This window comes from Uloborus diversus, chromosome 6 (genome assembly GCF_026930045.1).
Source record: "Uloborus diversus isolate 005 chromosome 6, Udiv.v.3.1, whole genome shotgun sequence".
NCBI lineage: Eukaryota > Metazoa > Arthropoda > Arachnida > Araneae > Uloboridae > Uloborus > Uloborus diversus.
In genome coordinates this window covers 164,284,733-164,306,333 of record NC_072736.1, presented here as the reverse complement: position 1 = coordinate 164,306,333, position 21,601 = coordinate 164,284,733, and the positions used below count along the sequence as shown (strand labels likewise).

General features: G+C 32.8%; 1 protein-coding gene across 1 annotated transcript in view; it reads left to right on the top strand.

The window, feature by feature from the left end:
• Window positions 1–21,601, top strand: part of LOC129225166 (HEAT repeat-containing protein 5B-like) — a 97,994-nt gene that overhangs the window by 15,129 nt on the left and 61,264 nt on the right. The window contains exons 6-16 of the mRNA XM_054859731.1: window positions 1,987–2,141; window positions 3,488–3,734; window positions 5,233–5,379; window positions 6,487–6,737; window positions 11,430–11,541; window positions 12,255–12,407; window positions 13,741–13,840; window positions 13,999–14,108; window positions 17,133–17,296; window positions 18,521–18,553; window positions 20,438–20,512. Coding sequence (XP_054715706.1) covers window positions 1,987–2,141; window positions 3,488–3,734; window positions 5,233–5,379; window positions 6,487–6,737; window positions 11,430–11,541; window positions 12,255–12,407; window positions 13,741–13,840; window positions 13,999–14,108; window positions 17,133–17,296; window positions 18,521–18,553; window positions 20,438–20,512 — 1,547 coding nt within the window. The remainder of the gene's footprint in view (window positions 1–1,986; window positions 2,142–3,487; window positions 3,735–5,232; window positions 5,380–6,486; window positions 6,738–11,429; window positions 11,542–12,254; window positions 12,408–13,740; window positions 13,841–13,998; window positions 14,109–17,132; window positions 17,297–18,520; window positions 18,554–20,437; window positions 20,513–21,601) is intronic.

Below are 21,601 nucleotides of genomic sequence, written 5' to 3'. Positions count from 1 at the left end.
TCAGGAGGAAAAACTAATGAAAGTTTTTAGTGGACCTCACAAATGTGTCTTGGTTGAGTCAAATTAGAAAGCATATTTAAGTAAATCATTAACATTTATTAGTACCGTAAAAATACAACATGTTAGCTAAAGCTTCTTAAAAATAAAGTATTTGTGTAGAATCCTATCCAGCAATAAAAAGTATTGCAGCAAACAAGAACAAGAAAAACAAACAATTATACCACAGGTGCTCCTAAAAGTTCATCTTGATAACAAAAACAGTCCAGTAGTCTTGAACCGTCTTTAGCCAGGTGATTCCAATCAAAGTCTTGAGAAATTCAGGTAAGGCCGGCCGGCCTAATTCATTCGGCAGGTGGATCAAGTTAAGCACGATTCCATCAACGGCAGGATGATAAATCCCTGGGCTGGTAGCCCACTACAGCAGCTTATACAGGAGGAGACATCTTTGCTGTGGAAGCAGGGGATAGAGAGATCGATGGACGGATGTCCACCGCTTAAATACCACCTCGATGACGTTCCACACAATTTACATCTTCCTTCTTGAAAAGTTCGATGAAATTCTCCAAATAAACTCAAAAAATATTATTGGCAACACTTAATTTCGTTGAAACCGTTACATTGACGAAAAAGATTCTTTTTACTGTGAATTTTAACTGAACCGTTAATCGTGCACCGTGCGGTTTGTTTACATTTTTTACTACGCATGCAGGAATGAACGAAAGTTTTGGGACTGCATTTAACTAGTGCAGCGTCAAGATATGGAGAGTCCCCTCACATAAAAATAGGTAAGTATTAGTAATATCATTTCCCCAGCACCGGAAAGTCAAGAAAAATAAATAAAAATTTCAAATATTTTGACAGAAATTTTTTGGAACGGAGTGGCGGAGCATTAGAATGGGCTTCGCTGACACTAAATATTGGTTTCGTGAATAAACCTTCATCCCTTTAGCATCACTGAGAGTGAAAGTACCCACCCAGTACTAGTCTGAACTAAAGCCCTAGATCCGGACGGCGGAGGGCTTTAGTATGAACATCTCTTATACAAATAACTACTTCACATTTTCCATTTATTTAAATGCGAATGTTAGCAAAATATAATGACACCTAAGAGCGTTGTTTCATCTAAAGTTGGTGAAGATAGAATTAGAAAAAGAACGTTCCTGACAGTTAAAAAAAGCTAAAGCTTTTTGAAAAGCTGAAGCTCAACTAAAAAATGCGTTGAAGGGTAGCACAACAATAAGGTATAAGTGAGTCTTCCATACGTACAATTAAAAGTCAAGAAAAGGAAATCCATAAAAGTTCACCGAGTAATAGTATGCAAGCAAAATGCAAAAATTATGACAATGGAAGCTGCTCTTTATTGTACATTAAAGAAACCAGGAAGAGGGATATTGCCATAGATGGAAACATTATAAAAAGAACTAGTGAAGCAACTGTATTTAAAAATATATTAGAATAACGGTTTGATCACGCAGCATAAATCATCATTTTAACTTTTTTAAAGTTACAAATATCATTACTGGATCTACTGTTACTGGATCTTCAGGGTATTAGTTTTTCTTACTACATACTGTACTTTTTTATTTTATGTCTTTCTTTCCCATTGATCATTGATTATGTGCATCATAGCAGTATTTTATGTTGGAAAAAACGTTTTTTTTAAAAATACAAATAAAAATTCAGTTCTTTACGTAAGAAACAGTAATGTATAGTAAAGAAATGGTTTTTAACTGTTAAAGGTGGTGTTTACAAGTGTCTATATTGATTAGTTAAGTTTATAAAAGTTTTACACATACCTTTTTCCACAACGCGAAATTTCGACTTACGCGAGGGGTCTTGGAACGCATCCCTCGCGTAAGTCGGGACTCGACTGTATTTCCTTTTGTTTTTTTATTAATTTGAAAAGTTTGCATTTGTTATTATCTATTCAAAATATTAGTTATAATCTATTACAAGAATTAAACCCATGGAAACTTTGTTTTACAGTAGGCAAAAATCGATTACCCACCTTGGAGGAAGTTCTAGGGCTGATGGCATCCGGGTTCCTTCGTGGCGGAATTGGATTTCTCAAAGGCAGTGCTGGTGAAATGATTAAAGGAGGGTCCTCTGTTAGTAGGGAAATACGTGTTGGTGTCACACATGTAAGTCGAAGTATTTATTATATACATAAGAGCTACGAGAAATGTGCTTTAAAAGTAATTTGTTTACCTTTATAATGTCTTACTTTAGTTTAAAGTTTGGAAATCTGATGATTTTAATTTATATTTTCTGAGTTCTAAATCAGAGTTAAAAAAGATGTTTATGCAAAGTTTCTTTATTAAATTATGTGACTACTGCAAGTATGGGGACAATTTTTATTATTATTATTTTATTATTATTATTATTATACAAATACAAAAGTGACGACCAGCAACAGGCTCAGGGCCCAGCTAGACTGGTCCTAGTCAATTTACAATCCCCAGTGAAGATCAATGGCCCTCTTAAAACGATCTACTCCCTTGCTCATTACCACCTCTTCCGGTAAACTGTTCCAAGGTTCCACTACCCTGCTATAATAATAATTTTTCCTAATATCCATGTTAGCCTGAGTTTTAAATAGCTTAAAACAATGTCCTGTTTTCAGTGCTTAACTTCAGCCCCGTAACATCTTTCATTTATATAAATTTAAACAGCTGAATCATGTCCCCTTGGTCTCTTCTTTGCTTAAGGCTGTACATTTTTAGCTTTCTAAGCCTGGAATCATAGTCTAAGTGAGAAATTCCATTTATTAGCCTTGTAGCCCGCTTTTCAACCCTTTCCAATACGTTAATGTCTTTCTTAAGATAAGGAGACCAAAACTGAACAGCATACTCCAAATGAGGTCTTACCAAACTTCTATGGTAAAGACTATATTCTTTACTTAAGAACTTTTAGGATTAAGGACTTTTAGGATTATACTTCTATGGACTACCAAATTATTATTATTATTATTTGGCTTTGTCTGTCATAAACAAATTAGTTTTTACTTAGTTGTGGGATAAATTATGACTCGACATTTGTCAAACATTTTGTTGTAAGTTGAATTATAGATGAAAAGAAATCAAGCCTAATTTTATGATGTGTTTTCTTGTTTTTCAAATTTTGAAAAATAATTCTGTTGTCAGTTCAAAAAATTTGGTAAAATTTTAACCAGTTAAAAATCTTCAGAAACTGAAAAATATTCTATGACGGTGTTATCACTTTGTTTTATGTGTTTAAATGAAACTTACTAAGAAATTCTTCAGCAAACTAAACCTCTACATTTAATGAATTTAAAGCTTTCATAATGCATAAAATATCACAAGAATAAAGTAAATTCTACGGAGCAAAATAGATTGCTATACTCTGCTTTAATTTTAATTGCTTATTTTGATCTTTAATCATTTGTTCAAATGTAAGCATTTCAGATGCATCACTTTGTGATTTTTTTTTGAGCACTAAATATATATAACGTAACTACTTATTTCAGGCTTACGTTGTCTTCATTCAGAAGCTCGGAGGTCCGTGGCTGGAATCGAACCTAACCATATTACTTACCCACTTGTTAGAACTTGTCATTAACCCAAAGGCTGTTCCTACCCACGTTGATGCTGTGTATAGTAGAAAATGTGTTAACTTCATTCTTCAGGCTGTTCTTGGTAGGCTCCTTGGCGAAACAGCTCAAGCTTCCGCCTGCAAAGAGCTAGTTCGCATTATTATAAAACACGTCAATGAAGGTAAGCTTGCGCAAAACACATCCTATTTAAATTTTATCTATGATAGACTATTATTTATATCTTTTAGATGTTTTTATTGTGTTAGATTGTATTTGGTGGTTAGATTGTGTGGTTGTCTTTTACCGTTCAAGGGGGTGAAAAATTCATGAGGGGTGATAGGGGGCGATGAATATTTAAAAGACAAAATAATAACAGTAAAAGGCCATCGAATATTGTAATTGAAAACGTATATGAAACAAAATGTTATGAGTTCAGACATGGAATCATAAGTTTAAAAAAAAAAGAACAAATTAAAGTTCAGGAACTTCCTAAATATACCTCGATTGAACCTTCAGGAATTATTTCATCATAAACCAAGTAAAGTCACCTAAGTTCAAAAGTTTTTAAATTTTTCATTTAAAATTTTTTTATTTTATTTTAATTATTATTATTTTTAAAGTCATGGTGAAGCTAAATTTTGCCATCTGGAGTGCATGTCAGTAGAACTAGCTTATTGCATGGTAAATGAATGGTGTTGTTTCTTTCAGTCAAAAGTACTACTTTTATTCACTGACATTTATTAAATAAGCAAAACAAATAACATGGAGCGAGAAAAAACTCATTTTCCCCAACGCTTAATTTTAAATTAATTTTTTAAAAATATCTGATTTTGAAAATTAGGCAATGTCTTTATGACGTTACAAATGATGTGCTTACCACGTTTCCGCGTTGTGATAATTAAGAAGCGAATTAAATATTGCACTCTGCGAATGGCAACAGTAAGTGGCATTTCGTCATTTGTGATGTCATCGGCAGAAGCGTAAACAATGCAGCGCACCAATTTAAATATTTTTTGAAAAATATTAAACTTGGTCAAATTATTTAAAAAATGGTCAGATCCTATGTTTTTAAACATGCTCTTTCAGAAAAAACACTTCTGAAATTTTGGAAATGACCCCATTCAGTTGATGCTAAAAATTTTAGGATGCTTGTACTGCATCTCTTTTCACTTTTAATTTTCATTCATAAAAACTCATTAAAACACTATTTTCAAGAATCACAATGAGTGAAATGGTGACAAGTGTTCTAGCCTTTCTCCCAATTGAAAAAAGCATGATAAGTAACACGTTTAAACTCAATGAAAATGCTAATGATTTGTTTGCCCGAAGATAAATAAGTTGTTGAAATAAAATATTTTAAAAAGTAACTTGTGTAATGTTGGATCTCTGCATTTTTTATTTTTAAATTTTATTTTGTGAACCTTCATTTGAATGATTCACCACAGATTGTGGGTACTAATGAACAGTATTCAAACAAGGAACGGGTATGACAGAGAGGGATTCAGGACAGAACATATCAAGTTTAGAAATGTTTGCTGAAATAATAGAAAAATATTGTTAGTAAAGTTGAGAAACATTAGTAATATTAACATTTTACGTGCCCCTCTCAATGTGGGCATGTCCATGTGATAGGTCTTGCAACTAAACAATAATTTTGTTCTTAACTTTTGCTGTTTTAGATAGCACTTCTGATACGTCAGGAAAAGACAATTCACAGGATGCCTCTTTAAGTCAGCATGTTTTAGTCTGTTCCTTGCAACAATTGGGTGCTTTAATAAGTGTCCTTGATACAACTGCTACATCAATAGTTTGTGATCCTTCAACAGGCAAGTAATTCCGTAACTATGTAGTAACATTCAAAATAAATTTGAACTTTTAATTACTATGTGTGATACATTTTTTATTTAAAGTGGAACTTTGTCAAATTTTGTAGACTTTTTCTTCATTTGTATGTACACATGAATAATAATTTTGAACTACATAAAATGCACCGCCAGCTCAGACATTCCATCCAAGGACTGCAATTTCGTGCTTATTAGCACTCGTCACCCCGGATTGAGTGCTAATAAGCACAAAACTGCAGTCCTTGGATGGAATGTCTGAGCTGGCCGTGTATTTTATGTATTTCTGCATGAGGGGCCCTGGCTATAGGGCAATAACCTACTGAAAATTTTGAACTATAACAACAAGTATGTAATTATAAGTATCTTAAACATTCACTCTATGTTTCGATCAACTAATGATAAAGCATATGTGTAACTATTTCATGCAACACCAGAGGTGTTTGAAACAGAAGACAGCACACTATTTTTTACACTTTAATTTGCTTCTTTAACTATTTGTATATTTTTTGTTCAGTTGGCAGATTATTTGAATCAAACATTTTACATTATTTAATGGTTTTTTTCGTTACTTGGTTGACGTTTAGTTGCTTGTTCTAATTTTGTTTCTACTTCTACCATATTGTTACTAATTCGGTGCAACGTCAAACTTTCTTCGAAATGACGATTCCAACCTTGATAAAAACACAATGAATTTATTTACAAATATTGACAATAGAGCAGGTAACAATTGCAAACATCCAGCAATTAATCAAATCTCGTTGAACACTGTACATTACTCAGTATACCACTCATTTAAATCCAAAATAAGTGAAAAGAACAAATTCGAAAATCACAGAGCAAGCGCTAATACTGTTTCTTTCTGGATGTTTTATTCCATTCACAAATCTTATCAGGGGACCGTATACGTCATTCGAATGTAAGAGGGTCGTATGTTCATTACAAGAAACTATTTACAGGTTAAGTTACTATGATAATTTTCAATGGAAATTAATGGAACAAGGGCCAAAATTAGCCAGATTACAACAAATTAATCATAAAAACAATTACTATATACGAAATTTGTAACAATATTTATTTTGTGAATTTCAGGAATCGTAGAATCGGTGGTATCTGTTCTGGTGCATTCGAGTTCCGCCGCTCGTCTGGCCGCCGCGTGGTGCCTGCGCTCAATCACGAGTGCCGTGCCTTCACAGTTGACTCCCTTGCTCGAAAGATGTTCCGACAGGCTCGAAGTGCTCAAGTCGTCTCCCGAAGCGATTGCGGGCTATTCTGCTGCGCTGGCTGCTCTGCTCGGTTCTTCTAGAAACACCCCTCTGGGGATACCTCAGAATCGTGGCAAGGTCAGAAGTCTTGATTTAGTATTTCTGAGAGCTTATTGTTTAAAACTAGCTGCGCTGCCCGTCTTTGCCCGGTCGACCTTGAAAATTGAAAGTTGTGTGAAGTGACAAATCTTCAACAATCACGCTTACAGAAATAAATAAAAAAAAAAACATCAAGCAAAATTTCCCTTCCAAACAATGACGACAGATGTTAAAATACTTTTAAGAAATTAAAATGCGAAAGATGGATTTAAAAAGCTTAACCATGGAAACACAAAATAAAATAAGTTTAAGAACTTTTCTGATAAAGGTGGGATGGAAAGAAGCAATGGAGGGAAAAAACGGAACCCTGGAAACGCGAAAATAAAATGGTTAACAAATTGAATTTAGGTGATATTTTTCGAACTTCATTTAAAAAGCTTGTAACTTTTTTTTAAAAGGAGATAGAAGTTTGGTTCTTCGACCTAGGGTCGAGTTAGATCTGGAGTAAAAATTGTCGCTTTTTCCAATGGTGTCGAAAAGGAAACTGTGGGACAATTCCTTCACTTTTTAATTAACACGCTTTTATTAGCTTCACCTGTATGTATGTATGTATCTTGTAACAGAATCTTGCAGCTCAAATTTCTCCCACTTCCTGCAATCGGATTCTTTTGAAATTTGGCACGCTACCTCAGACCCGATGACAATGCAATATTCTGTAATCAAATAAATTAATTAACTCTTTTAATTGTTAGTTTCCTCCAGTTTTAATCAATACTTTGGCATAAATCCAACAATGTGAAAAAGGAAAAATTTTTAAAAATGCATTAAAAAATGCTCGCAAAATTATTTAAAAATATCTACAAAAAACTTTAATTTTTCTGCATCAGACAAAATTTGTTCCAATGTTCCAAGGTAATTAGAACATGAAATATAATTGTTTTTAAAATATGATTTCCGCAGACATACATCAATGATTCACAGTAGCTTCCCATCGGGGTGCCCTTGTCTTAACTTTAAGATATTACCTCGCACTCGTTTTATAAATAATTTCGTCAATTCTGGATAAATATTTCAACTGTTTATAAAAAGGTATATAAACTGCACATGGACTTGGTATAAATTTCTGTTTATTGATAAATTTTTCGAAGTAGAATTCGAAATGTTTTGCTCGTCCACATTGCCAGTCATGTTCTGTATATAAAACTTTGTCAAACTTAATGAAAGTAAAAAATATTGCAGTACTAAGACTTTTACGAAAAGAAGCAATTGCAATTTTGCCTGATAATTCTCCAACATAAGACTAAAAAACAGAAAAACTAAAATAATAATTTAAAAACTAAAAAAGCATGCTTTCGTAGCAAAATGAACTAAAAAGTGAAAAATAATCTTTGGATGATAGTAGTAGACCAATCACTTAATTTTAATGTAATACAAAAGAGCGTGGGGGACTTCTTATCAGTTGTCTTGAATTTCTTCCATTTGTTGTCCAAGCAAAAATGTAAATAGACAGCACCCCACACTTTTTTGTATTACATTAAAATTAAGTGATTGGTCAACTACTATCATCCAAAGATTATTTTTCACTTTTTAGTTCATTTTGCTATGAAAGCGTGTTTTTTTAGTTTTTTAAACTATTATATTTTATTGATAGATTTAATGAAGAAAGTAGTGCCTAAATTTGAGCTAAGCCTAAACAAATTCAAGGTAAAGAGCAAATAACTCCAGCCAGAGTTAAGTTAGAGCATTGAAACAAATTGCGTAAAATGTGGACTTCATTTTATACTATGTAGAGAAGAGATGCATGTAATGGTATACTACCACTTATTGCAAAAAAAAGAAACGTGTACTTTTTTTTTTGACTTGTCAATACCCTTGTGTATCTTCCTTACAGGGGTGGATCCAGATAGAATTCTCGGAGGGGCCCATTTGGGAAAATAGGATGCTTTGGAAATATTTTGAATTTTACAAATATCAATGTAGCCCACCTTTAACTAGAGCATTTTTTTCAGGAATTTTCACTAGGTGACACGAGTTTAAAATAAAGGTTGCAACCTTCCCAATAATTTTCCCCTTTACTTAATAAACGTGTGCATGTATATCAAAGTGGTATTCCTGTAATCTGTACTGTGTTCTGAGGCGACTGTATAGGACTTCTGATTTAAGAGAAAACTGATATGAACCAACCGTAAGTATAATATTATTTTCGAACTAAAGGGGACCCGGGGGTTCTCCCCCGGAAAATTTTCAAATTTTTAGTCTTAAAAATGCATTTTAGACCATATTTGGTAATGTTAGGAGAGATGAAGTTCGGTGGCGCTCCCCTGTCTATTTTCGAAATAGTAGCTCTAAGGATGCAGTTTTAGATGATTTTGATGATATTTGAGGGAGTTAGAGGATTTGCGGGCCCATCTGAGGAAATTTTTCTTATTTGTAATCTTAGAAATGCATTTTGACTGTTTTTCGTAATGTTAAGGGCTCGGGTGCGCCCCCCTCCCCTGCCCATTTTTTGAAATTGTAACCTTAAAAATGCAAACATTATCTCCAATAATGTTAAAAAGAGGAAGGTTCGGGGTTTCTCCGGCGGATTTTTTTTTTTTTTGGCCATAGTAGAGTCAGAAACGCAGTTTAATGCGATCTTTTCGTGATGATGCATGGAGGAGAAATTCAATGGCCCACTCCAAGAAATTTTTCTAAATTGCAGTCTTTAAGATGCATTCTAATTTTCTTTGGTAATGGTAGAGGAGAAGAGGTTTGGAGCGCTCCCCTCGAAATTGTAGCTCTAAAAAGGCTGTTTTAGACGATTTTTGGTGATGTTAAGGGGAGGAGAGATCAAAAGGCCCATCCCAGGAAATTTTACTAGTTTATAGACTTAAAAACGCATTCTAGATTATCTTTGGTAAGGTTAAGGGTCGAAGAGATTCTGAGGTCCACTCTCAAATTTTTTTCAAAATTGAACTTTTTAAATTGCAAATGTAGGCAATCCATGATTCATGAGTAACTTTTAGAGGACCAGCAATTTTTCGAAATTGAAGCTCCAGAAACGTAATTCTTGAAGACTTTCAATGATGTTAGGGAGGGAGGAAATCTACCCTGGAAACATTTAGAAACTCAAGCGCTTAAAACAAAATCTAGGCCGATCTTGAACAATGATGGAGAAAATGAGAAATGGGGGGCCCTCCCCTGGAAACTTTTACAAGTTATTTTTTAAAACGTGGTTTGTAAACGATCTTTGGTAATATTAATAAGAGGAAGAGGAGTGGTTTGGAGGGTCCCACATTAAAAATGGAATGAAGAATAATTACATAGCACTGCATAAAGCCAGGTTAAAACTTGAATCTAACTTAATGCGCAATCATCAAATGTATAACTTTTTATCGGACTCAGACACTTCCTAACACATATCCCTTTTCTTTCCCCCATGGGGAAAGTCGACGCATCTAATACGACGAGCCCATTATGCTAAATGAACCCAAATGTTTGGTATATATACTTGATATTTTTTGAAATTTCTATGGGATGGCCATGCTCTCCTCTTGCATTGTTTCCATTCTTGTTAGACTTCACATAAATTACAAGTTTTTTTTTTTTTTTTAATTTAAGCTAGAAAAAGAGGGTTTAAAAAACTATACTTTAAACTTCCTCAGTGTGGTTTTATGACTCCCCGGCGTTGTTTTTATATTCTTGATAGAATTCAAGGAATAATAATGATTTTTTTTATATTTAGCTCTAAAAAAGGTTTTTAACTATTTTTGAAACTTTTTCAGGGTGGCCATGGCCCCTCTCATTGTTTTTCTTATTGTTAAACTTTGTATGTATTATAAGGGAAATGTTTTGCATTTTTGCTCAAAAAAAAAAGGGTATTTTGAATATTCTTGAAATTTTCTCGGTGGAGGCCATGGCCCCCTCCCGGGATCCGCCCATGCTTCCTTATTTTATTATAATATTTTATGTATAATCTTGTAAAAAAGCAGCAACTGTTTACTTTTTTTTGTACCTAAAATATGTAGAGGACCTTATTGAACTCAAGAAATGTTTTGAATTTTTATGCATTTACATGTTCGAAGGGATTCTGAACTTATATCGACAACTTTTGGAAAAGGTGTGTCCCGGTATTGCATTTAAGCCAGTTCTTTTTTGCTGCTCTTTACTTAAAAGCATAGTATATGGAACTGAGCAAAATTGTGCACAAGCATAAACCATGATGAAAAATGGTGCCAATTTGTTCTCAGTATTCATTTCTCCAAGAGTGGCACAGCCAAAATTTTTCCTTTCTTAGAACGACTGCTAAATTTCAGGAACTAATTCAAACAAAAATTATTGTGTGAGTGGACTTCAAATTGAACAGGTGCCAATCACTCCAAGGGAAATGGCCCAATCAGACATTTTTCTGCTATTCAGCTTCATATAGTACAGCAGATTTGATTTATTTGTGCTGCACTAAGGTGACAAGTGGTTTTAAATTGGTTGAAGCCAATATGGATCTAGTTTTAGTTGAGACTAAGGTAGAAATTTTGCAAAGGTAACAAATTGTACCAATCTGGCTGCCATACTGCTCAAGTTTGAAAACTGCGCCAAGACATCGAATCTTGGTAGTTGTAATAATGGGTAAATTAGGATCGAAATAAACGTAAGAAAGTGTTCTGATGGCCGCAAAGTACAAACGAAATTATGATTAACTATAAATACAATGATTTTATGGTTTTCAATATTTATTTTTCTACCTCTAAACAGATGATATTTAATGTGGCTGAAGATTTGCTCAGAAGTGCTTCTCAAAACACTCGCCTCTCTCTTCAACGTACCCAAGCTGGATGGTTAATGATTGGTTCCGTCATGACATTAGGTAAGATTCAACAATATTTATACTTTCTTAGCACATATTTTTAGCATACTTATATTGTATTTTTTTCCCTGCTTCAAAAATTTGTTAGTCTTGCAAATTTAATGTTTTTTCTTCACTATTTCAGTGTTGATAACTTCGACATTTTTCTCTTTGAGGAACAGTATATTTGTTTTACAGTACAACCTCGATTAACCGAGGTTTCTGTTAACTGAGCCGATAATTAAATCTATTTTTTTAAACTTTTAATTTAATATCAAATAAAGAGTTTTAAATTTGAAAATAAGAATATTTTCTAGAAGTTTGTTTCTTTAAATGCACCTTTTAATATTTAACTTGGCATTGTAAAAATAATAATAAATAAATTTTTTTTTTCCTTAACTTACTGCAAGTTATTTTCTAATTTAGATTTTTTTAGTTGTAAAAACATTGCTTTTTACATGGTCATTTTTATCTTTTAAAAATATTCTATTGTATATTTTAATTAATACTTTTTAAAAATCTGAGATCCTGACAAGTTTATACAAAGTTTCAATTAACCGAGATTTTCGACATCCGAGGCACTAGCGGTCCCAATTAGCTGGGATAATCGAGGTTCTACGGGGTTTTCAATGTTATTGAGGATGTTGTATAATTATTTTAGTTGCCAAGTTTACTCTGGTTGCTTTTTCATAATGTATATCATTTCATTAAATTTTTACTTTTATGGTGTCCAGGTTCCTCTGTGGTTAAGGGGCTTTTACCTCGAATGCTACTTTTGTGGAAGAACTCATTTCCAAGGTCAAATAAAGAACTTGAACAGGAAAGGCACAGAGGTGATGCGTTCACATGGCAGGTGACTTTGGAGGGTAGAGCTGGAGCTCTTGCTGGTGAGTTCTGACCTATCATCCTCCAACTCTTTCTTGTATATCAGAGCATTTTTTATGAATTTTTTTTTTCTTTAAAACCCTTTTTGGACGCTGCTTTTAAATAAAATATTTTGAAATACAGTCGGACCCCAATTTAACGAACCTCTATCTAACGAATTTTTCTTTTTCCCCGACTAAAATGAAGGCGAAAACCCCTATTTACCGGATAATAAACCCCGAATTAACAAATTATTTTAAAAGCCGGGGAAATTTTTTTTTTTTTTTTGTTCATTTGAGTTAGGAAATATTGGATTGTTTTCCAAATGTTATATCCATATTGTCCGAAGCAGAAAAAGACATTTCTTGGAATCAGCAGTTTTTGACGGGCGAGGGCAAGGGGGGTAACCAACGAACGGTGATTCTGATGCAGAAAGCGATAGTGAAACTCCCATTAAAACTTACTTTTTCAAATGCTTTATATGGCCTGAGAACTGTAAAAACATATATCATGCAGCAGGCTGCAAAAGACACAGTATTTTCTTCTCTCCATAAAGTTTAAAAAGAACTATTCAAGTCAAGGAAATTGACAAACATCTATTGCTCAGTAGTTTAAATTTAAATAAATTAAGTAGCATGTGATAAGTTTTGGAATGCTAAATAAAAAGTGTGCACTTTCTATTTTCTAACTATGGATATTTTTGCGCAGTTGCTTACTTGGGGTTTTAGATAAAGTAAGTGCTTTATTTTTAATTTTCACTCTCCAATATTACGAATAACACTGATTTAAGGTCCGACTGTATAATGAAAAGACACGATCACTATGAAACACTTAAATTGATCCTCTAGACATAGTTTTTACTGTCAGATTTTTTGTTTTTTAAATTGAAGATTTATTTTTTGCAGTGGTTGGTGTTTTTTCCCCATTTGCTCACCTAGGATAGAAAAAAAAAACATGTTTATGCATTCAAAAATTAGTTTAAATCTTTAACAAAAATATGATTGCACACCTCAGGGGAAATAATGAAAATTGGTTAACTTTTTTGGCACTGGTTAAAAATTTTAAAATCTTACAAAAAGTCCCATTTTTGAGTTCAAAAATTGAGGTGATTTGAACACAAAATCGAGCCAGCAGGAAACACCATTTTTCCTCCACTGCCATCCAAGATCATCAAAGAAAAAAGAAAAAAAAAAAATACTGACTCTGCAACCTTTTTTTTTGTGATTTTATTTTTTTTTTTTTTAAATTGGTGTCTAGTTTTGTGACTACCATGCCAGATAGGGTTAAAAAAATTCTATAATTTAATTTTTTTATTTGGTATAATGATAAGGCATTTAATTTAATATATCATTTCAGCTATGGGCAGCTTTCTCCTGCACTGTAAAGATTTGGTAAATGAGGATGTCATACGTCGCCTTCTTTCACCCATTGAATCAGCTCTTGCCATGCTCGTAAAGTGAGTTACATTTTAAGCTGTTTTTGATTTTTCTCAATGAACTTTTCTTTTTTTTTTTTAAATGATCATTTAAATGTGTAGTTTAATTAAATAAATTACTTCCATACATGTTTCCCTGCTTATTGTTTTATTTATTTATTTTTCCAATTTATTTTCAGTGTTGGTCATGTTTTTAAATCTTATGGTCAACATCTGAAAGCCTGTGCAGCAATGGTCAGAATGAGATTATATGAAGTGCTATCTTTGTTGCCTCCAAAATCTTACGAAGGTAATTTAATGAATATATGTTTTTTTGCTATTGTTTAGGATATTTGTTGCAAATAATACTAGAAATTTTTATCATAAAAAGAAGCAAGTCGAAACATTTTTTGATAAGTGTCTAATTTTGGTTTCTAAATTAATTATCTTATACATATAAAATCTGAGTATCTATCTATCTATCTATCTATGTCCAAGCTTCTTCTCCCGAACGACAGTGAACTGACCATCGAACCAGGTATCGATGGATTCGTCATCTTCCCGTCTTCATGTTTGGCTATTTAACATAATCCTCCGATAATAATTAGCGGAGATATCAATTAAAAATTATTAATTAAGACTCTTAGATTTCAAAATAAAATCCATATTTTTCGAAGGCTTTCCTCCATTCAAATTATTATTCAGTGCTTCATCTCAACTTTCCATAACAATGCTTTTATTAAAATGTATAGTGGGTGAAGAAAATCATTGAGATGAAAGATCTGTTGCCATTTTTTTTCTCGAATAAGAACAGGTAAAACTCTTGTTTTTATTTTGAGGCTTTTCCTGTAATCAGGGGATTTAAAATGTTTACTTTTTGGGGTTTTCCGCAATCTGCCGCAAAATTTCAGTGACTTTTTTTTTTTTTTGGTTCAAGCCTGATTGTTAAATACGCGTCACATGACATAACTTTCATTTTCGAGGAGGACCGTGCACGTCGTAAAGTAAATGAGTGATTTACAAGTTATTTGAGTTCTTTGAGGGTTTGTACCTGGAAAACGGATTGATGTAATTCTTGTACGACCATGTGGATAGAATCCATCCAAATATTTATCTGAGTGGTATGTTGCATTAATAAACACCCGGGCAACGCCGGGTAGTAGACTATTTTATGTAAAAAGCGGATTGTTATTGTGCATAAATATTTCCGATATAGTCTATCAGATGTAATTCAGTTTAACGTGAGTAAAGATTATAGTTGATAATGCATATATTTTCCCCTTTTGTGCTGACAGAAAATGTACTCATAACTTGTATCATTGATAACGATTATTAACGTTGATGAGGTGTTTTGGCAAAAATATGTTTTACTGGTGTTTTGCAAACCTTGCTTTACGCGCATTTATTTATTCCTTAACGCGTTAGAAACTAGTGTCAGTGTACTACAAAAGCATCAACTGGACTGCTCTTACATTTTTTAGGTAGCCCGTGCAACGCCGGGCACGCAGCTAGTTGATGTTGGAGTGTTTGCATGTTAGATTCAAATTATTGATCCTTTGAAGTCTTTTTACTGTAGGGATGAGAAGCGAGTTTGCTTTGATTTTCGAATCACGTATGTGGGATATTTTTTCCTTCTGAATTTCTTTTGATTCAAAACTATTATATATCGTCTCCCCAGAGCAACAGTAGGATATCTTAGTGTTATTCCTGGGATTAGATGTCTTAGTGTTGCTCTAAGGTGATGATATTCTAATTACAAGTGTTTATTGTCTAAGAAGAAGAACTTTAGTTTTAAAATGAAGTCTAAAACTTAGTTAGTGTCTTCTTTAAGAAAGCACTTTAAGAAGAGTTTCTTGAAGTTAATTTGATAGGCTTGTCATTTCAAAGTTTTCTCCCAAGGGGGGGGGGGCGGATAAAAAGGACATATGCTTGATACACATTACTAGAAAAACAATAAAGTACATGCATATTGCATATATAAATTTGATTTTTTTTTGTGTGTGTTAAAAAATATACATAACATTACGTTGTTATTTGCAAGTAAATTTCCCTTCCTTACATGTATGTTTTTTTTTTTTTTTTTCAATTTTTTTTATAAATTTTATCATTTTTTTTCTTTGCTTAATTTGCAACTGTCAAGGACATTTCAAAATAAATTTGTTAAATCATGATACTTTTATCAGAACTTTCAAAATTATTTATAATTTGAAATGAAAATATTAAATAAATTATGAATTTTTACAGTTATGAGTAATTATTTCTTTGTCCCTGCAAGAACTACAGATTTGTCTACAAAAAGTAAAGCATCTGAAAAATACAGTAGTCAAACAGAATTTCTTCGCATGATTTCAGAATTCCTGAAATTATTTCAAATTTTCATTAGCAAATTTTTAGATTAACCAAAGCTCTGAAATTGTTTTTGAGTGGGAGAATATTGTCCTTTTATAAATACCGACTATTTCCCAACTGTTACACGCAAATTCAATGTGTTGTATTTTCATGAATGCTAAAGTTGGAAATCAAATGTCTTATGAAACTAAATACTCGAAAATACTCTTTCCTTGGCAGGCGGGTTATTTACCGACTCTCTTTCTTTTATAGAAAATAATCCTGGACATATCAAGCTCACCACAAACAAAATACAAATCCTAAATACTTTGTAGTAAGTTACCGCCCTAAAGCCAGGGCTAAGGCAGAAATACTTAAAATACACAGCCAGCTCAGTTATTCCATCCGAGGACTGCAGTTTCGTGCTTTTTAGCACTCATCAGCCCGGAATAGGAACCACATGAGCTGGAGGCGAAAAATCTCTTAAGGGAGCCAAGAGAGCCAAACAAACGTGTAGCTAATGCAGAATTAGCAAGTGATGCTAAGAATTAGCAAGCATTGAGTGCTAAAATGCACGAAACTGCAGTCCTCGGATGGAATAACTGAGCTAGCGGTGTATTTTAAGTATTTCTGCCTTAGGCTTTTGGGCGGTAACTTACTACAAAATACTTGCCATCAATCTTTGAGTTGAACTGCACCATTGCTGTGGTCGCTCATCTGGTTTGCTAATTCTGCATTAGCTACCAGTTTGTTTGGCTCTCTTGGCTCCCTTAAGAGATTTTTCGCCTCCAGCTCATGCGATTCCTATTCCGGGCTGATGAGTGCTAAAAAGCACGAAACTGCAGTCCTCGGATGGAATAACTGAGCTGGCTGTGTATCCTAAATACTTTGTTTTTAAAGCACATTAAATACATGCATTTTTCTTTTTGTAAACACTGAAGCATTTGTTTGTTAATATTTATAGAACTGTTTTTGTACTTCCTTACAAACTTTATTCATCATATAGGTACTTATAACAGTTTGTTAAGACTGTTAGTAGCAGAATTCACTTTGACCGAAAACCCAGCCAATACTACAACTTCTTTGCTGCGCAGTCTATGCCACATAAATGACAGTATTATTCTGGGATTTTGGTTGCAAGAAACAGATCATAAAGCTATTGAAGATCAAGTAAGACTAAAAACCCTGTGCTTCATAACTGTTTGTCGATGAATGACCAATGCTCTTTAGTCCTAAATGTTAATTGTATATTTTCCACTTTAATAATGGCATTGTATGGTTTGGATTAAAAGGAAATCCGGCGTTCTATGCTTTCTTGTAAAAAATTCTGAACACATCTATAAATATATTGACAAAAATTATTCGTGGTTGATGAAAAATAAAAGTGATAATTGTTTTAAACTGCATTTTTGAGAAACTTAAATTGTTCTTCACTAAATAAAATGAGATATAATTATAGCCATGAAAATATGATGGCAGTATTTCTTTGCTGTAAAGAAATTAAATATCTTTAAAATGTCTTAATTTTTCTTCATGTTAAGAATAAGAATTATAAATCATGGAGGGTTTTCCCAGTCAATTTCATTCATCTATGACATGGTTGTGGTTACTTGACAGGATAGTGGTTAAAAAATAAAAAGTGCTGTATTTAACTGTTGCTTTGAGGTGTTTTTAATTTAAAAAAAACTAGTCTGCTATGATTATGAGTAAAAAAAAGACAACATGTGTAATAGTGCAAATAAAAGCATTAAAACGAGTTAAAAAAACTCGGCAAACAGCTGTTTCAAAGCCATTAAAAACAAGCCTCTTCATCAGTGCATAAAAAGAAAGAATGGTTCCTAAAGTCTGAACTAATGGTCAAGTGAACTGGCCGTTGCATCACTTGACCGTAAGTTTGAACTTCGTGAGCCGTTCTTTCTTTTCATGCACTGATGAAGAGGCTTGTTTTGAATGGTCTTGAAACAGCTGTTTACTGAGTTTTTAACTCTTTTTAATGTTTTCATTTGCACTGTTTTACACAGTGTTGCTTTTACTCATTGCTTAGTACAAAGTTTTTCGACTGCTTCATTTTCTGAATTCATAGAAACATTGAAAACTTCATTTTCAGTCATGTTTTTTTTTTTTTTTTTTTTTTTTGTTTCTGATGTGACTTCGCTTTAATATGCCATTTGTCTCACTTCTGATTTACAATATTATCTGGTAAGCACAGAAAAAATTGCATAGCGCACGTTTTAAAAGCAACAGCCTTTATTTTTGCCTTCCTTGTACTGTTTTTTGAATAATTAACTACTTGGTTTTTCATGTTGTGCTAAGAAATGACCATTTTGTATCCACAAATAAATCTTTCAAATACTTTCCCATGTAACTCAAGCCGGTTGCTTTATTTCCTCTTAGATGGAACCTAACAGGCGTCTGGATAGGGACAATGTGAGTATTTTGTAGTGATGCAAATTTACTGTGCAGCTTCACAAGGCTTATTTCAAGCTTTGAGCATTCATTCTGTTTCCGGCATGATCGCCTTAGCGACCTTTCAAAGTCTTCATTTGTTTTGATTTTATTGCTTTGTTAGAGCGTTCCTTCTTTCTTTAAACTACGTTCTGTTATAATTTAAAATTCTGCATTTTCATCTATTAAGTGGATTTTGATTTTGTTTGAACTTTTCTTTTGTTCAGTTTCCTTCTATTAGTTTTTGTTCCTTCATTTTTTGACTGGTAGTGTACATAATTATTTTGGATTTAAAATTTGTTTTGCACTTGATTTTTTAACACTTCTGCACTTTATATTTTAATTAACTATTATTTTCTCATATTTTATATTTTAACACTTAATCATAAGAATAAAAATAAGAAATAAATAAATACATTTTGTGTTAAAAAGTAATAATATAAACAACAGTAAAAAAAAATAATTAAAAATGTCGATTGTTTGGTGTTACAAAGAACCCTTTTTCTCCTACTAGATATTTTTGCATTTATACAAATACAAATACAAATGTGACGACCAGCAACAGGCTCTGGGCCCAGCTAGGCTGGTCCTAGTCAATTAATGAGTCCCCAATGAAGATCAATGGCCCTCTTAAAGCTATCCACTCCCTTGCTCATTACCGCCTCTTCCGGTAAGCTATTCCAAGTGCCCACGACCCTGCTAAAGTAGTAGTTTTTCCTGATTTCCAAGTTAGCCTGAGATTTAAATAGCTTAAAACAATGACCCCTTGTCCTGCTTTCCCCGCAAAAATTTAATCCATTTACCTCTTTCATTTTGATAAATTTAAATAACTGAATCATGTCCCCTCTGACTCTCCTTTGCTCCAGGCTATACATGTTAAGCCTATTAAGTCTGGTATCATAATCTAAATCTGAGAGTCCCCTTACTAATTTAGTTACCCTTCTTTGAACCCTTTCCAATACAAAAATATCTTTCTTCAGATAAGGCGACCAGAACTGCACAGCATACTCCAAATGAGGTCTTACTAAACTCCTATATAAAGGCAGAAGAACTTTCTTAGATTTGTTTGAAATAGATCTATTGATGAACCCAATGCGTTGAAAAAGGGGTTCTATATAACCCAAAACATGTCTGGTTTTTCTACTCTGCAAATTTGTGCTTTAGAACTTTGTTGTTTATATTGTTACCTAATTGTAAAGCTGTCAATATTTTGAATTTATAAACTTACTGATTTGCAAATGTAGTCTTTGATGAAAATTAAAAGCCAACAATTATTATTATTATTATTATTATTTGTCATATTTAGCAAAAAATAACTGGACATGTGTTGATGCAATTCTTCGTTTTTAAAATTTCACCTTCATAGTTTTCATCTTCTCAATTTCTAATTTGGACAAAACATGTTCCTGTAACTTTTAGCTCGCTAAGTAGTCATGGCGTAAAATCTGCATTGCATGACATTTGCATGAAAAAGATGCTCTGTGGTAGAAATCTTTTGCAGAAAATTTCAACTTACTTATCGTAAAATGCTTGAATGTGCAAGATGTCATTAGAAAATTTTCGTTTTTTTTTTTTCTTTAAATCTGTCACTTTTGTGACAATACCATAAAATTTTAACTAATGGAATATAATTTGTTGTCGAGTTTAGTGTTTTCATTGTTTTACTTAATGATATATTTTTCAGAAATGTATTGACTCTTCAATCCGTAGATTAATGTGCATTTTTCACATGATTATTTTTACAATCTGCATTGACGTGTGGATTGTTATTGGTGCTTAAAGAATATTTATTTAAAAAAATGTGTATGCCATAAATTTTTGAATAACTTTTTGTTGATGTTGTTTTAATTTTGAAAATTTGTTTAGTTGCAACCTAATAGTGCTTCAGGATCTGGAGCCCTTGAACATGATCATACAGCTCTTTATAAAGTGTTAAAAAAGGTATTTTTTTTACTGCAAATTAGTGTGAATGTTTTTAGTTTTAATCTTTGCTTGTGCTCTTGTCTGTTTGCATATTAAGTGATTTAATATTTAAAATTGTGCTACCATGTTCATTAAATTATGCTCTTGAAGTTACATTGTGTTTTTTCATTTAGTTATTAATTTTCTTTATTCACTAATCTCACGGTCTTTAACTTAATATTATATTTATTGTAATTGGTTCAAACTTATTGTAACTGTTTGAAATTTTTTAAACTTGTATCTTTAAAAAAGCAGTTTTAGATGATCTTTGGTATTATTGATGGGATTGAGGTTCAGAGACCCCCCCCCCCCCCGACAGGTAGTTTTTAAAAATTGAAATTTCAGAAACTCAATAGCAGATGAATTTCGATGATGTAATTGAAAAAAGGAATTCACGGTTTTGCCATGATTTTTTTTTTATACAATTGAGGCTTAAAAACAAAAGTCCTAAATATGCATAACCCCCAAAAATCAGTCACACACACATACAAACATTGATATTTTCCAGAAATGGTCAAACTGATTCATCTATTGAGAATACACTTTTGCCATCGCAATTTTTGAAAAAGGTTCGATTTCGCTGTTATGATTTTTTTATACTTGTTCCTTTTATTTTGAATTATCAATAAAATTCTGCACTGTAGCCATATTTCATTATTTTTATTTTAAAAAATGAAGAGCATTTATTCATTATTCGGGAAAATTCCCGCTCTTTTTGAGCCTGCATTCTTGCGAATATGGCAATTCCCGCTCTTTTAGCGTTGTCGGCCTTTTACTGCAATTATTTAGTCTTTATTTCACAGTCAGGCCATGTAAAATTCAGCAGAATGTGTAAGTATTTACTGCTTTAGCATCTGCTTAAAACGGTTGGATTAACATCGGGAAAATGTTCACATTTTCAAGTGTTTTTTTCCAAGAGTTTTTTCCAGGGAAACTTTTCGGTAATTCTGCCCCATGTATAACTTGCTCCCTAACTTTTAACCTCATTTTTTGTTCTGCATTTCCCAACTTATACCTAAGTATATATATGTAGGGTTGCCAACTGCTCCGCATCTTGCTGAGTTGCTC